The 15465-nt window shown below is 38.5% G+C and overlaps 1 protein-coding gene across 1 annotated transcript in view; it reads left to right on the top strand.

The window, feature by feature from the left end:
- The window catches only part of BPGM (bisphosphoglycerate mutase), a 36165-nt gene that overhangs the window by 11596 nt on the left and 9104 nt on the right, over positions 1-15465 (top strand). The window contains exon 2 of the mRNA XM_036864536.1: positions 536-1197. Within this exon, the coding sequence (XP_036720431.1) occupies positions 597-1197 (601 nt within the window). The 5' untranslated portion in view covers positions 536-596. The remainder of the gene's footprint in view (positions 1-535; positions 1198-15465) is intronic.

The following is a 15465-nucleotide window of genomic DNA, read 5'->3' as shown; positions in this document are numbered from 1 at the left end:
TACATACCAGATGAATGTGGTGGTTTATTGAATTAACATGTTTAATAACTTCAGTAATAAGACAAGAATGGTAAATTATTTCTCCACCAGAGGGAAAACAAAATGAGAAGGGTGCCTTCAATCTCGAGTCAGCTTCTCAGACCTGGGAGTTCCCAACTACAAGTCATCCTTTTAGACACCTACAACTCATTCTATTAAATCATGTCTTCTGTAAGCAGAAACTGCCTTTTTATCTGGTGGAGATGTAGCATGCCAATAGAATGAAGTGTTCTGTTGTTTTATGCCATACAATTAACTTACTACCCAGCCATCAGAAAATTTGTCAACTAACTAGGTTCCCTGTAATTAATTATCTGTGGACCCTGCCTGTATGTGCCGTAGTACGTATGAGTTGCCGGATGTCTGATGTCAGAACTGTTCAAGGAATCATTCCAGTGTGTTTTAGAAACTGGCTGTTGAAAAGTTGTGCTTCCACCCCCAGGTAGTTAGTTGAATGAAGAACATAACTTATACTTTTTGTTTCTTCTCTTTCTAGATGTATTGCTGTCACTGAACACTGGCCCATTGGAAAGCACTAGAGAAGCTCAGCCATCAGTATGTCCAAGTACAAACTGATCATGTTAAGACATGGAGAGGGTGCTTGGAATAAAGAGAACCGTTTTTGTAGCTGGGTGGATCAGAAACTTAACAGTGAAGGAATGGAAGAAGCTCGGAACTGTGGGAAGCAACTCAAAGCGCTAAACTTTGAGTTTGATCTTGTGTTCACATCCATCCTGAACCGATCCATCCACACAGCCTGGCTGATCCTGGAAGAGCTGGGGCAGGAGTGGGTTCCCGTGGAAAGCTCCTGGCGTCTCAATGAGCGTCACTATGGAGCCTTGATCAGTCTCAACAGGGAGCAAATGGCTTTGAATCACGGCGAGGAGCAAGTGAGGCTGTGGAGAAGGAGCTACAGTGTGACCCCACCGCCCATAGAGGAGTCCCATCCTTACTACCACGAGATCTACAACGACCGGAGATATAAAGTGTGCGACATTCCTTTGGATCAGCTGCCACGATCCGAGAGCTTAAAGGATGTTCTGGAGAGACTCCTTCCTTATTGGAATGAAAGGATTGCTCCTGAAGTATTAAGCGGTAAAACCATTCTGATATCTGCTCATGGAAATAGCAGCCGGGCACTCCTGAAACATCTGGAAGGTACCATCTTTATGCTACTACTTACTGAAGGTTGCTACTGGGCCTTAATCTAGAAAGGAACTGGTTTCTAAGCTAATAATGCACAGTTTCCGTAATAGACTTTCCTTCCCTATTACCTTTTGTCCTTTCAGTCTTTTCAGGAACCTTTTGTTCTGTCAGTCAAAAAATCCTGGGCCTTTTACATTCGTGTTATCTGAAGCAGTGATTCTCTAACGTCAGCAAGCATCAGAATCACCTGGAGGGAGGGAGCGCTGGGACCACCACTGGTTTCTGGCCGCACCCTTGTAGTTTCTCAGTCTGTAGGCCTGGGGTGTGGCCCAGTAATTTGCATTTCTAAGGAATTTTCAGCTGCTGCTGATACTGATGCTTGGGCTTCTCCAAGTGCTTGAGAACCACTGATCTAAAAGATTCTGTGGCTTTTGTTGTAACAAGGTAAGAGGAGGCTAGGGAGGGAAGAAATTTTTGTAGAAATGGTATGCAAGGTAAATTTTTTTTTCTTTTGAGTCTTTCAAGATAAGTAAAATCATATAGACTTCAGTTTTGCTCCCGTTCTTCCAACTTTAAACAATCATTGCTGTGTTTTCAGGCCTAGGTTTCCTGAATAATTGTTTTGTTCCAGTCTTCTCTTTCCAGACCAGGCTTAGTCATCGACTGGGAGAAAGTTCAGGAGAAGGAAAATAAAAGGATGGCTTATTGGAGATAATTAGTAGCCTTGATTTTATTTTAACTCCTTGATGTTATGTTCTAGAAAGCACTGTGTTGTTACCTTCCTCTTAAGTGACATGAACTAAATGAACTCCTCTGAGGACTTGAGCTCACCAGTTTTGGGCACCAGTGATTGCACAGTGACACCTTCAGGGGGTTTCTCCCTCCACTCTCTCCCTTCACTAAATAATCGCGGACGGTTGTGCATTTTGAGTGATCTGCTCTGTCTGGTGCTTTCCTGTCTATCGTCACTGTCAACAGTCAGCTCACTGGCATTAGAATGCATTTCTCCAACATTCCCTCTTCATCCTGCTTTACTGTTCTATACGAGGCTGTGAAAAATGAAAAAGTTGACCTTGCACATGAAATAAGTGAAAATAGGTTATTGTTAACAAAATGAACTGATCTTTATAAGATTTTAATGTAAACCTTTTAGCATGTGTTTTTTCCCCCCTAATTTTTATAACATGGCCAAGAGCCAAGTCATTACTCATATACCTGACCTCCATTCATTGTGCAGAGATCTAAAATCTAACAGGCTTTATTGGCTATTTAAAACATCATTGGCCAGACATGGCACTTGATCTGTTTGTGTATGTGTATATATCTTATTTACTCAACTATATAAAGGGTATTATTCTTCCTTGTTCAGAATAGTCATGTATCTGATTAAATATCTATATATAACTTCATCATTACTGGATTTATTATAGTACTTTATTGTTTGAAGAAGAGTTGAAGCTCCTCTTAGGACAACAACAAACTGAAATTCAGAATTTCAAAGTTTCTGCCAGAAGATGTATTCTCTCTCTCCATGCCAATTCCTTTTTTCCAGAGATGGGACTTAGATCTCTTTGTGGCCAGATTCCCTTCCCTTAAGAAAAGGCTATCATCTCCTTCAGGATCCTCTTTTCTTCCCCATCTCAGCTAGGAAATCCTCCTTTTAAAGACAGTTTCCTGCTGGTTAGCACCATTTACCCATCTTCAGGTTTAGAGCACTAAGATTATCCTGCAGCCCCGACCATAGCGTATTCTAGATACCCCCTTCCATTAGTGTGTTGGTAACTTAACCATTTGTTACTGTTATTTTTGAAAGAAATAGGAAGGTTTAACAAATGGTGGTGAAGAAGACTGCCACCATTGTAGGGGTGCAGGGAAGATTACCTGTCGAGGGCAAGGTAACACATAGAAAAACTGACTGTCTATATTTGAGGGAGGTTTTGAAACCATTAATAGTTTATTGAAAAACAACCAAATGGTATAGCTGCTTGGGAAAACAATCTGGCAGCTTCTTGATGGTGACACATAGAGGTACCATATGAGCCAGCAGGTCCACTCCTAGGTACATACCTGTATTCATTTCCTAGTGCTACTGTAACAAAGTACCCAAAACTGGGTGGCTTAGAAAAACAGATAATAATTGTCTCACAGTTCTGGGAGCTGGAAGTCCTAAATCAAAGTATTGGCAGGGTCCTGCTCTCTCTAATGACTCTAGGAGAGAATCCTTTCTTGCCTCTTGTAGTTTCTGGTGTTTGCTAGAAATGGTTTTTTTTTTTGGGCCGCGCTGTGCAGCATGTGGGATCTTAGTTCCCTGACTGGCGATTGAACCTGTTCCCCCTGCAGTAGAACCACTGGACCGTGCTTAACCACTGGACTGCGAGGGAAGTCCAGAAATCTGTAACGTTCCTTGGTTTGTAGATGCATCAGTGCAACCCTCCGTCTTCACTTGGTGTTCTCCCTGTGTGTCTCTTCTTCGTGTCCAAATTTTCCCATTTATAAGGACACCAATAATATTGGACTAGGGCCTACCCCAATGACCTCATTTTAACTTGATGACCTCTCTAAAGACCTATTTCCAAGAAAGGTCACGTTCTGAGGTACTGGAGGTTAACTTCAGTATATCTTTTTGGGGGGAATGCAGTTCAACTCATAACAATACCTAAGAGAAGTGAAAACATATGTCCACACAAAAACTTGTACACAAACCTTCAAAGCCGGATTACTCATAATAGCCACAATGTGGAAGCAACCCAAATGCCCATCAACAAGTGATTAAATAAGTTAAATGCGGTATGTCCATACAATTAAATATTATTCTGCATTTAAAAAAAATGAAGTACTGACACATGCTATAACATGGATGAATCTTGAAATCATGATTACGTGAAAGAAGCCAGGACTTCTCTGGTAGCGCAGTGGTTAAGAATCTGCCTGCCAATGCAGGGGACACGGGTTCGCTCCCTGGTCAGGGAAGATCCCACATGCTGTGGAGCACTTAAGCCTGTGCGCCACAACTGCTGAGCCTGCGCTCTAGAGCCCACGAGCCACAACTACTGAAGCCCGCACACCTAGAGCCCATGCTCCACAACAAGAGAAGCCACCACAATGAGAAGCCCGCACACTGTAACGAAGAGTAGCCCCCGCTCGCCGCAACTAGAGAAAGCCCCGCGCACAGCAACGAGGACGCAATGCAACCAAAAATAAACAAATAAGTAAATAAATTTATTTAAAAAAGAAAAAAAAAGTCTGCCCTGTTTAAAAAAAAGAAAGAAAGAAAGAAGCCAGTCACAAAGGATCACGTATTGTAGGATTATATTTGTATAAAATCTCCAGAATAGGCAAATCTATATAGACAGAAAATAGATGATTTGTTTCCTAGGACTGGTGTGGAGGGGAAGAGGGTGGATTGAAGAGTGACTGCTAATATGTGCAGGGTTTCTCATTGGGGTGGCGAAAATGTTCTAAAGTTGATTGTGGTGATGGTTGTACAACTCTGAATATGCTAAAAGCCATTGTATACATTAAGTGGGTGAATTGTATGGTATGTGAATTATCTCATTAAAGCTGCAAAATAATTTAACCAATGAGATTTAAAGATGAAAGGATTTGACATTGGCCTAGAAAGCAATAGTTTAGGGCAAATACGTGGAAGTGACAGATAACAAAGGAGATATGCATGGATGTGGAGTATAGAATAAAGAAAAGAATTAAAACACAGCTTTGACCACTGGGGCAGAAATGTATTTACAGGGATTACTGAGAAATAAGCAAGCATTTGTCCTCAGGCTTCATTTAACTTTTATTCTGAAGGTCTTTTTTTTTTTTTTTTTTTTAATTTGGATGTACAGAACTAAATTAACTTTCAGAGATTAATGAAATAGAAGGAACCTTAAATTATAACTCCTATCCCTATCACTATAAATAGGCTATATAGAAAATGTTTTTATTTGGGGGATAATTGATTTAAAACAGTGGTGTTCATACTGGAAGAGGTAAATTGTATGAAGAGTAGGAAGTATGTGTAGAGAAAGGTGTGAGGCTGGCAGATGCCTGAAGGAGAGGAGAAGGGAAGTGAATGGGAGGGAGACAGGGAATAGAAATGGTAGGGCTGGTGGCCAGGGAGGATGGCAGACATTCAGGAAAAAACAACTGGCAGAAAAGCCAGAATATACCACTAGGCACAAGCCAATAGCTGGGGAAGCAAATGAAGTGGAGTGAGGATTGCGGTTTGTCCATAGGAAGACATAAGAGTGGTTTGTAGTCTCAGCTCAGCCATCCTGGGGAGGAGAACAACTTTGTTCCCTTTTGGCCTATAGTACCCCCTGGTGGTACTGTTGTTAAGATTCATCAAATTCTTTGATGTTGCTAAGATTCCCTGTAGTAACTTCCATGCCTCACATGGAAGAATTACTTCATGTGCCTGAAATAGACTGGACTAGATTTTAGGATCACATCATACATTAGTTGTCATCTTTTGTTTTAGGGGCCCTCTAAAGGCCAATCTCCACTAATAGAATTCTCTTGCAGTGTGTACTGAAAAATAAGATCCAACTATTCTATGTCACAGCTCTAAGAATTAAGCATAAGTCACTTTCCCAAAGATCAGAAGAAATAGTGTATGTTATTTCTCCCATCATTTCTGTTAATTTAGTGAGATTTCAGCCCTTTTAAAATTTATTGTAGATGTATATGCTCACTGGAATAAGAATACTAACATCTGTCCTCTTCTCTTGCATGTCTAACTTTTCTTTTTTTAATGTTTCTTTTTTATTTATTTTTTCTTATTAGTCATCCATTTTACACACATCAGTGTATACATGTCAATCCCAATCTCCCAATTCAGCACACCACCACCGCCACCCCCCACCGCTTTCCCCCCTTGGTGTCCATACGTTTGTTCTCTACATCTGTGTCTCTATTTCTGCCCTGCAAACCGGTTCATCTGTACCATTTTTCTAGGTTCCACATATATGCGTTAATATACAATATTTGTTTCTCTCTTTCTGACTTACTTCACTCTGTATGACAGTCTCTAGATCCATCCACGGCTCAACAAATGATCCAATTTCGTTCCTTTTAATGGCTGAGTAATATTCCATTGTATATATGTACCACATCTTCTTTATCCATTCGTCTATCGATGGGCATTTAGGTTGCTTCCATGACCTGACTATTGTAAATAGTGCTGCAGTGAACATTGGGGTGCATGTGTCTTTTTGATTTATGGTTTTCTCTGGGTATATGCCCAGTAGTGGGATTGCTGGGTCATATGGTAATTCTATTTTTAGTTCTTTAAGGAACCTCCATACTGTTCTCCATAGTGGCTGTATCAATTTACATTCCCACCAACAGTACAGGAGGGTTCCCTTTTCTCCACACCCTCTCCAGCATTTGTTGTTTGTAGATTTTCTGATGACGCCCATTCTAACTGGTGTGAGATGATACCTCATTGTAGTTTTGATTTGCATTTCTCTAATAATTAGTGATGTTGAGCATCTTTTCATGTGCTTCTTGGCCATCTGTATGTCTTCTTTGGAGAAATGTCTATTTAGGTCTTCTGCCCATTTTTGGATTGGGTTGTTTGCTTTTTTAATATTGAGCTGCATGAGCTGTTTATATATTTTGCAGATTAATCCTTTGTCCGATGATTCATTTGCAAATATTTTCTCCCATTCTGAGGGTTGTCTTTCCGTCTTGTTTATGGTTTCCTTTGCTGTGCAAAAGCTTTGAAATTTCATTAGGTCCCATTTGTTTATTTTTGTTTTTATTTCCATTACTCTAGGAGGTGGATCGAAAAATCTCTTGCTGTGATTTATGTCAAAGAGTGTTCTTCCTATGTTTTCCTCTAAGAGTTTTATAGTGTCCGGTCTTACATTTAGGTCTCTAATCCATTTTGAGTTTATTTTTGTGTGTGGTGTTAAGGAGTGTTCTAATTTCATTCTTTTATATGTAGCTGTCCAGTTTTCCCAGCACCACTGAAGAGACTGTCTTTTCTCCATTGTATATCCTTGCCTCCTTTGTCATAGATTAGTTGACCATAGGTGCGTGGGTTTATCTCTGGGCTTTCTATCCTGTTCCATTGATCTATATTTCTGTTTTTGTGCCAGTACCATATTGTCTTGATTACTGTAGCTTTGTAGTATAGTCTGAAGTCAGGGAGTCTGATTCCTCCAGCTCCGTTTTTTTCCCTCAAGACTGCTTTGGCTATTCGGGGTCTTTTGAGTCCCCATACAAATTTTAAGACTTTTTGTTCTAGTTCTGTAAAAAATGCCATTGGTAATTTGATAGTGATTGCATTGAATCTGTAGATTGCTTTGGGTAGTATAGTCATTTTCACAATATTGATTCTTCCAATCCAAGAACATGGTATATCTCTCCGTCTGTTGGTATCATCTTTAATTTCTTTCATCAGTGTCATAGTTTTCGGCGTACAGGTCTTTTGTCTCCCTAGGTAGGTTTATTCCTAGGTATTTTATTCTTTTTGTTGCATTGGTAAATGGGAGTGTTTCCTTAATTTCTCTTTCAGATTTTTCATCATTAGTGTATAGGAATGCAAGAGATTTCTGTGCATTAATTTTGTATCCTGTAACTTTACCAAATTCATTGATGAGCTGTAGTAGTTTTCTGGTGGCATCTTTAGGATTCTCTATGTATAGTATCATGTCATCTGCAAAGAGTGACAGTTTTATTTCTTCTTTTCCAATTTGTATTCCTTTTATTTCTTTTTCTTCTCTGATTGCCGTGGCTAGGACTTCCAAAACTATGTTGAATAATAGTGGTGAGAGTGGACATCCTTGTCTTGTTCCTGATCTTAGAGGAAATGCTTTGATGTTTGCTGTGGGTTTGTTGTATATGGCCTTTATTATGTTGAAGTAGGTTCCCTCTATGCCCACTTTCTGGAGAATTTTTATCATAAATGGGTGTTGAATTTTGTCAAAAGCTTTTTCTGCATCTATTGAGATGATCATATGGTTTTTATTCTTCAATTTGTTAATGTGGTGTATCACATTGATTGATTTGCATATATTGAAGAATCCTTGCATCTTTGGGATAAATCCCACTTGATCATGGTGTACGATCCTTTTATTGTGTTGTTGGATTCTGTTTGGTAGTATTTTGTTGAGGATTTTTGCATCTATATTCATCAGTGATATTGGTCTGTAATTTTCTTTTTTTGTAGTATCTTTGTCTGGTTTTGGTATCAGGGTGATGGTGGCCTCTTAGAATGAGTTTGGGAGTGTTCCTTCGTCTGCAATGTTTTGGAAGAGTTTGAGAAGGATGGGTGTTAGCTCTTCTCTAAATGTTTGATAGAATTCCCCTGTGAAGCCATCTGGCCCTGGACTTTTGTTTGTTGGAATATTTTAAATCAGTTTCAATTTCATTACTTGTTATTGGTCTGTTCATGTTTTCTATTTCTTCCTGGTTCAGTCTTGGAAGGTTATACCTTTCTAAGAATTTGTCCATTTCTTCCAGGTTGTCCATTTTATTGGCATAAAGTTGCTTGTAGTAGTCTCTTAGGATGCTTTGTATTTTTGCGGTGTCTGTTGTAACTTCTCCTTTTTTATTTCTAATATTATTGATTTGAGTCCTCTCCCTCTTTTTCTTGATGAGTCTGGCTAATGGTTTATCAATTTTGTTTATCTTCTCAAAGAACCAGCTTTTAGTTTTATTGGTCTTTGCTCTTGTTTTCTTTGTTTCTATTTCATTTATTTCTGTTCTGATCTTTATGATTTCTTTCCTTCTGCTAACTTTGGGTTTTGTTTGTTCTTCTTTCTCTAGTTCCTTTAGGTGTAAGTTTAGATTGTTTACTTGAGATTTTTCTTGTTTCTTGAGGTAGGCTTGTATAGCTATAAACTTCCCTCTTAGAACTGCTTTTGCTGCATCCCATAGGTTTTGGATCGTCATGTTTTCATTGTCATTTGTCTCTAGGTATTTTTTGATTTCCTCTTTGATTTCTTCAGTGATCTCTTGGTTATTTAGTGATGTATTGTTTAGCCTCCATGTGTTTGTGTATTTTCCGTTTTTTTCCCCTGTAATTGATTTCTAATCTCATAGCATTGTGGTCAGAAAAGATACTTGATATGATTTCAGTTTTCTTACATTTACTGAGGCTTGATTTGTGACCCAAGATGTGATCTATCCTGACGAATGTTCTGTGCACACTTGAGAAGAAAGTGTAATCTGCTGTTTTTGGATGGAATGTCCTATAAATATCAATTAAATCTATCTGGCCTATTGTGTCATTTAAAGCGTCTGTTTCCTGATTTATTTTCATTTTGGATGATCTGTCCATTGGTGTAAGTGAGGTGTTAAAGTCCCCCACTGTTATCGTGTTACTGTTGATTTCCTCTTTTATAGCTGTTAGCAGTTTCCTTGTGTATTGAGGTGCTCCTATATTGGGTGCATACATATTTATAATTGTTATATCTTCTTCTTGGATTGATCCCTTGATCATTATGTAGTGTTCTTCCTTGTCTCTTGTAACATTCTTTATTTTAAAGTCTATTTTATCTGATATGAGTATTGCTACTCCAGCTTTCTTTTGATTTCCATTTGCATGGAATATCTTTTTCCATCCCCTCACTTTCAGTCTGTATGTGTCCCTAGGTCTGAAGTGGGTCTCTTGTAGACAGCATATATATGGGTCTTGTTTTTGCATCCATTCAGCAAGCCTGTGTCTTTTGGTTGGAGCATTTAATCCATTCACGTTTAAGGTAATTATCAATATGTATGTTCCTATGAGCATTTTCTTAATTGTTTTGAGTTTGTTTTTGTAGGTCGTTTTCTTCTCTTGTGTTTCCCACTTAGAGAAGTTCCTGTAGCATTTGTTGTAGAGCTGGTTTGGTGATGCCGAATTCTCTTAGCTTTTGCTTGTCTGTAAAGCTTTTGATTTCTCCATCGAATTTGAATGAGATCCTTGCCAGGTAGAGTAATCTTGGTTGTAGGTTCTTCCCTTTCATTACTTTAAGTATATCATGCCACTCCCTTCTGGCTTGTTGAGTTTCTGCTGAGACATCAGCTGTTAACCTTATGGGAGTTCCCTTGTATGTTATTTGTCGTTTTTCCCTTGCTGCTTTCAATAATTTTTCTTTGTCTTTAATTTTTGCCAATTTGATTACTGTGTGTCTCGGCGTGTTTCTCCTTGGGTTTATCATGTATGGGACTCTCTGCACTTCCTCGACTTAGATTGCTATTTCCTTTCCCACGTTAGGGAAGTTTTCGACTATAATCTCTTCAAATATTTTCTCGGGTCCTTTCTCTCTCTCTTCTCCTTCTGGGACCCATATAATGCGAATGTTGTTGCATTTAATGTTTTCCCAGAGGTCTCTTAGGCTGTCTTCATTTCTTTTCATTCTTTTTTCTTTATTCTGTTCCACAGCAGTGAATTCCACTGTTCTGTCTTCCAGGTCACTTATCCGTTCTTCTGCCTCAGTTATTCTGCTGTTGATTCCTTCTAGTGTATTTTTCATTTCAGTTATTGTATTGTTCACCTCTGTTTGTTCTTTAATTCTTCTAGATCTTTGTTAAACATTTCTTTCATCTTCTCAATCTTTGCCTCCCTTCTTTTTCCGAGGTTCTGGATCATCCTCACTATCATTATTCTGAATTCTTTTTCTGGAAGGTTGCTTATCTCCATTTCATTTAGTTGTTTCTCTGGGGTTTTATATTGTTCCTTCATCTGGAACATAGCCCTCTGCCTTTTCGTCTTGTCTATCTCTCTGTGAATGTGGTTTTTGTTCCACAGGCTGGAAGATTTTAGTTCTTCTTGCTTCTGCTCGCATGTCTAACTTTCAAGAGTTCATGTATGAAGGCTTCCTGTGGTACTTGACAAATTCTCAACCTAAAAGAAAACATCCTTTTGAATTTGGACACTGACTTTCCAAGACTCCAAATATTAAGTGAATCTCCCTTACTTTAAGGGGAAAATATAGATTTTTGTTTTATAGGAAAGATTACTGGCTAATTTATTTGTGTGTATGTGTTTATTGTGTTAAAAAAGTCATAAAGTGTAACATCTTAATTGCCAATTTATTTTTACAGTGAATTTATATGACTACACACCCCCCTATTTTCTGGTTAATACCTGTTATCCCACTGCAATTATTAACAGCATCTCCTTTCACTTTCAAAAGTGCCCAGCTTGGAGGATTATATGGTCACGTTATAAGGAAGTTAGCTTTCATCTGTATTAAGAATGAATCTTTGAAATGGGTGTGACCAGATTGCATATTCCCTATAAATATGAAAGTTGCTAAATTCTTTGCATTGATCACAAAAGTAAAAATGCATGTGGTTGTAGACTGATCTGATTCCTAGTCATGTTTTCTAGATATGTTTATGTAAGATTCTCCCGTATAAACAGGATCTTTCAAGGAAGTGGGCAATTTTTCCCCATATTGTCCTTAAAATGCTTGACAGCCTTCAAGCATCTTACCTTCTGCTGGGGAGGAGTGTGGTAACTGATAGCATCAATGACAGCATACTGTCCTATCATAAAAATACTTTATGGTAACTTTGAAGTAGGAAGAATGATGACCCAGTCACATAGCTAATTAAGAAATTGGTCTACCCTGAAGTCTCCAAGTGCCTTAAGATCTTTGACTAAGAGTATAGTAGAGTTATTCATTTACTCTAGATTGTATGTACCTCAACAGTGGAGAGTATTGTTAGTTCCTTAGATGTTATTTTGTTTTTCAAATATTTGGTGCTATGATTTTACCCTATAGTCAGTCAAGTCCTGCCTGACACTTCCTCCATTTGTGGGAAAGAAGACAGATGCTGTTGAAGGAAAATGAAACCCAGACAGACCTCAGATGGCTTAGCCATGATCACGATAAGTAGTTGGAGTCATGAACTCCGCCTAAACCCAGTTCACTGAGTCTCCACACACAATTACCACCTGGGCTGTTTTGTTTTAAATTTTTTCTAAAAAGTAGCCCTTCCGTTGATCTATTCTGTTTGGAATAGTATGTTGTGAGAAGCTGAGTCAAGAGTATCTTTGGCAAGTAAACCATAAAAAGGTAATTTCATGCAACTAATTGAGTCTTACATTATTATTGCTGTTACCCTAACATTGTGGTCTGTGAATGACACTCCCTAGTATAGCTATACCAGGTGGCCCTTTTTTGAGTGCACACTGTGTGCTAAACGCAGTTCTAGGCATTTTACATATGTATCGTGTTTCTTGTAGGAACTAGAACAAGTCTCTGAACTCACTGGAAAGCTATGGTTCAGTATTTTTACTTTGTTCAATACTTTGTTTTACTCTGCTATTTAATGTAGCTAAGTCATGTTTTTTAAATTTCATTTGAGCAATTGTTGACTGTTTGCATTTTATTTTGTTTGTTTGTTTTGTTTTTTAGATTCCACATATAAGTGAGATCGTATGGTATTTGTCTTTCTGTGATTTCACTTAGCATAATACCCTCTAGATCCATCCATGTTGTCACAAATGGCAAGCTTTCTTTTTTTTAATGGCTGAGTAATATTTTATTGTATATATACACCACATCTTCTTTATCCATTCATCAATGAACACTTAGGTTGCTTCCATATCTTGGCTATTATAAATAATGCTGCAATGAACATTGGTGTGTGTGTCTCTTTTTGAAAAAAAAATTTTTTTTCTTGACTGCGCCATATGGTTTGTGGGACCTTAGTTCCCTGACCAGGGACTGAACCCACGCCCTCAACAGTGAAAGTGCAGAGTCTTAACCAGTGGACCACCAGAGAATTCCATGTATCTTTTTGAATTCGTGTTTTTGTTTTCTTTGGATAAATATCCAGAAGTGAAATTGCTAGATAATATGGTAGTTCTATTTTTAATTTTTTGAAGAACCTCCATACTGCTTTCTATAATGGCTGCACCAATTTACAATCCTACCAGCATTGCACAGGGTTCCCTTTTCTGCACGTTCTTGCCAACAGTTGTTATTTGTTGTCTTTTTGATGATAGCCGTTCTGACAGGTGTGAGGTGATATATCATTGTGGTTTTAATTTGCATTTCCCTGATGATTAGTACTGTTGAGCATCTTTTTATGTGTCTGTTGGCCATCTGCATTTCCTCTTTGGAAAATATCTATTCAGGTCCTCTGCACATTTTTTAATCAGGTTGTTTGGTTTTTTGATGTTGAGGTATATTAGTTCCTTGTATATTTTGGATATGAACCCCTTATCGAATATATCGTTTGCAAATATCTTCTCCCATTCAGAATACTGCCTTTTGGTTTGTTGATAGCTTCCTTGTCTGTGCCAAAGCTTTTTAGTTTGGTGTAGTCCCATGGAATGCTTTACTTTTAACTTGATAGTACTTCTTAATCCCTTCAGAAGAAAGAAGACTTAAAACAGACATATGAAATATTATATAGTGAGAAAATTCCTGCTTAAGGGACTGCTTTACTGATTTGTGGCAGCAGAAATAATTGCCTAACAAGTCCGGATTACAGCAGGGCCCACCTCTCACCAAGCACCACCACAAACACTCCTAACCCAGGCTTAGTGTCTAACAACACCCTGTTCCTTAGTGCTCCAGACAGGCGTGTGTTTCTTTCTCTGCGGTTGGCGTAGTCACTTCCTGTTTGTTTCCTGCCAGCCCACATTGAAGGAGAAGCCAGGTACTGAACTGAAGCACTGGATGTAGTCTGCATCTTGCCAGCAGGAGTGGATTGTTTAGTCTGGGTTCAAGAAAGGAATAGGCAGTTTCAAGTTTGGAGTAAGAGTGGCATGCAAGACAGACTTGACCCCTGAAGAACTGTGTGCAGCTGCACATATAACAAGGCAAAGAAGTGATGAGGTAAAATTAGAGATTCGAGGAGGAAAGGTCAGCTGGGACTTGCTGTGGGGATGGGGACTGACCAGTCAGTCACCTTTGGCATTTTGTAGTGGAATATTTTCTGAAGTAGCAGTCAGGCCTCTCTTCTGTGAAGCAAATGCTTATCTAGTGGTGTGGCTAAGCTTTCTCTTATAATAAGTATAATTGATTTATAGAAACCTTCATTTTTAAAAGTTGTAGGCCACTTAACTATAAAATTAGATGTAGAATGGATTCTTCTCTCTGCCTTATTCTAAATTAGAGGCCGTTACACTGTCATCATGTTACATGATTCAAATAACCCATTTCCAATTGTTCCCCAGCCAATCTTTTTTTTTTTTTTGATGGGTTGACTATTATTTATTTATTTATTTATTTATTTTATTTATTTATTTTTAAACATCTTTATTGAAGTATAATTGCTTTACAATGGTGTGTTAGTTTCTGCTTTATAACAAGGTGAATCAGTTATACATATACATATGTTCCCATATCTCTTCCCTCTTGCATCTCCCTCCTTCCCACCCTCCCCATCCCACCCCTCTAGGTGGTCACAAAGCACTGAGCTGATCTCCCTGTGCTATGCGGCTGCTTCCCACTAGCTATCTATTTTACATTTGGTAGTGTATATATGTCCATGACACTCTCTCACCCTGTCACATCTCACCCCACCCCCTCCCCATATCCTCAAGTCCATTCTCTAGTAGGTCTGTGTCTTTATTCCCGTCTTGCCACTAGGTTCTTCATGGCCTTTTTTTTTTTTTTCCTTAGATTCCGTATATATGTGTTAGCATACTGTATTTGTTTTTCTCTTTCTGACTTACTTCACTCTGTATGACAGACTCTAACTCCATCCACCTCATTACAAATACCTCCATTTCATTTCTTTTTATGGCTGAGTAATATTCCATTGTATATATTTGCCACATCTTCTTTATCCATTCATCTGTCGATGGACATTTAGGTTGCTTCCATGTCCTTGCTATTGTAAATAGAGCTGCAATGAACATTTTGGTACATGACTCTTTTTGAACTATGGTTTTCTCAGGGTATATGCCCAGTAGTGGGATTGCTGGGTCGTATGGTAGTTCTATTTGTAGTTTTTTAAGGAACCTCCATACTGTTCTCCGTAGTGGCTGTATCAATTTGCATTCCCACCAACAGTGCAAGAGGGTTCCCTTTCCTCCACACCCTCTCCAGCATTTATTGTTTCTAGATTTTTTAATGATGGCCATTCTGACCGGTGTGAGATGATATCTCATTGTAGTTTTGATTTGCATTTCTCTAATGATTAATGATGTTGAGCATTCTTTCATGTGTCTGTTGGCAATCTGTATATCTTCTTTGGAGAAATGTCTATTTAGGTCTTCTGCCCATTTTTGGATTGGGTTGTTTGTTTTTTTGTTATTGAGCTGCATGAGCTGCTTGTAAATCTTGGAGATTAATCCTTTGTCAGTTGCTTCATTTGCAA

This window comes from Balaenoptera musculus, chromosome 9 (assembly GCF_009873245.2).
Source record: "Balaenoptera musculus isolate JJ_BM4_2016_0621 chromosome 9, mBalMus1.pri.v3, whole genome shotgun sequence".
NCBI classification, from domain to species: domain Eukaryota; kingdom Metazoa; phylum Chordata; class Mammalia; order Artiodactyla; family Balaenopteridae; genus Balaenoptera; species Balaenoptera musculus.
Note: the sequence above shows the minus strand (reverse complement) of the source record. Positions and strands in the feature narration are given on the sequence as shown.